This window comes from Entamoeba invadens (assembly GCF_000330505.1).
Source record: "Entamoeba invadens IP1 unplaced genomic scaffold scaff_1105074725449, whole genome shotgun sequence".
NCBI lineage: Eukaryota > Evosea > Mastigamoebida > Endamoebidae > Entamoeba > Entamoeba invadens.
Genome location: NW_004191766.1, coordinates 551 through 2,268, shown reverse-complemented (window position 1 = coordinate 2,268; position 1,718 = coordinate 551). Strand labels below are relative to the sequence as shown.

The 1,718-nt window shown below is 25.6% G+C and overlaps 1 protein-coding gene across 1 annotated transcript; it reads left to right on the top strand.

Annotated features, from left to right (window-relative positions):
* Positions 1–684: 684 nt before the first annotated feature.
* EIN_367940 (hypothetical protein) lies at positions 685–1,257 on the top strand (the record flags this gene model as incomplete). The annotated part of the gene is made up of 1 exon (XM_004184239.1): positions 685–1,257. The coding sequence occupies one exon, from the start codon at positions 685–687 to the stop codon at positions 1,255–1,257; it is 573 nt and encodes a 190-aa protein (XP_004184287.1).
* Positions 1,258–1,718: the final 461 nt, after the last annotated feature.

Sequence of the window (1,718 nt, the reverse complement as noted above, 5' to 3'; positions counted from 1 at the left end):
AATATTTGTTTTTTTTAGTAAAAACCCGTGTTTTTAAAGAAAAATATAGGAATTTCTTTGGGCTGAAGTACATTTCCCGGGCTAAGGTTCATTTTCCCTACTGTATTTATTTATTTCGAATTAGTCAATTTAATATTAAGTCTACACATATTTAAAAATACAATCTTTGTGTAAATAATAAAATAATGACCCAAATTAATTAAGCACTAACTCAAAAAAGCATACAGAATAACACATTTTACATTCATAACAATTATTATAGTATTTTTTAATCGTTTTTGCCATATATCGCATTATAGAGATATTCCTGGGTTTATAAAAATATAATTATAGATTTTAGTCACGTTTTTAATTGTTAATTCATTGACATGTGATTTATTAAAAGACAAATTTAAAAGAGTGTTATCTTAAAACAAATTTAATGCATTTCAAATAAAATCCAATTGAATAACTTGGTTATATTGAATATAATTAATAAGAAATAATAACTTATAATATAAAAATGTATTGAAGACACCACCCATCTCTAAATGCGCACTACTTTAATTCGATTGGCAAAATAATTGCACAATAGAAATCCATTGTTGTTCTAAAAATAAATTTAAATAAAACCGAAAAACAACCAATTCCCTTTGATTTTTTTAATGAAACTTAGTAACTACTTATAACCAACTTTACAACAAGATGTCGTCTAATTGTACACACAACCCACAACTTTCACAGTCTGTGGTTGAAAGAAGCACGTTGACTAATCTTCAGTGTGCGTTACTGGCGTTTCTTTCCATTCGTGCAAATGTTATAATTGCCAAGCCACAGAAGTCGACCAAATTTAGTAAACAGTTTTTAGTCCTCCGTCAGATCAATTTCACTGATGAAAATTTCATATTTGACGTCAACACTTTTGTTACAAAAAGAATACAAGATCGGATGAATATCATGCGTACAATGGGATTATCAGATAAAACCGCATATCGAAAAACAATGAACTTTAAAAAGAGAGAAGTTTTAGAAGTATTAGAGGACTTGTTATTTGAGGAGGGATTCATCGTGTTATATCAAAAAATTAATAGAGAAGGTGTAAGAGGAGATATCTCAATCAAAATGCCCAATGGAAAAGTTATTGGTAAAGAAATAATTATGAAACTTGGAAATAACGTTTGGGACTTTTGTCTGCAAAAATTTAAAAAATCCAAAAAAATTGTTCTTAATTCGGAAAATGTGTTGGGGCTGATTCATGACGCTTATTGTGTTGAATAACTTTTTGCGTGTAATAATATTTTTATAGTAGACGTTAATGTTATTTTCATTTTTTTGTTGTCATTTGAAAACGTGTTAAAACGTTGGAATATTTTTATTTACTACGGTTTGAAATATAAACTAACAGTCATTCTCTATAATAATAAGTGTATAATTATCATTAACGTTAATTTTATAAATAAATATCTTTATACATATCAACGAGTTGATATTATTTTGGTTACCTGTAGTAATATATAATAATAACAATTGTCAATCAAGTATTATTTGAATTTTTTTTGAACAAAAAAATATAAAGAGCAATTGTTGTTATTTAAAATAAATAAATAAACAAACAGTTATATATAATATGACTATTATGTCTATATATACTATATGATTATTCTAAAATGATATAGTATTTAAGTTTATCATACTTAAATATCACTATATTATATAACTTATAATATACACAGTATTTT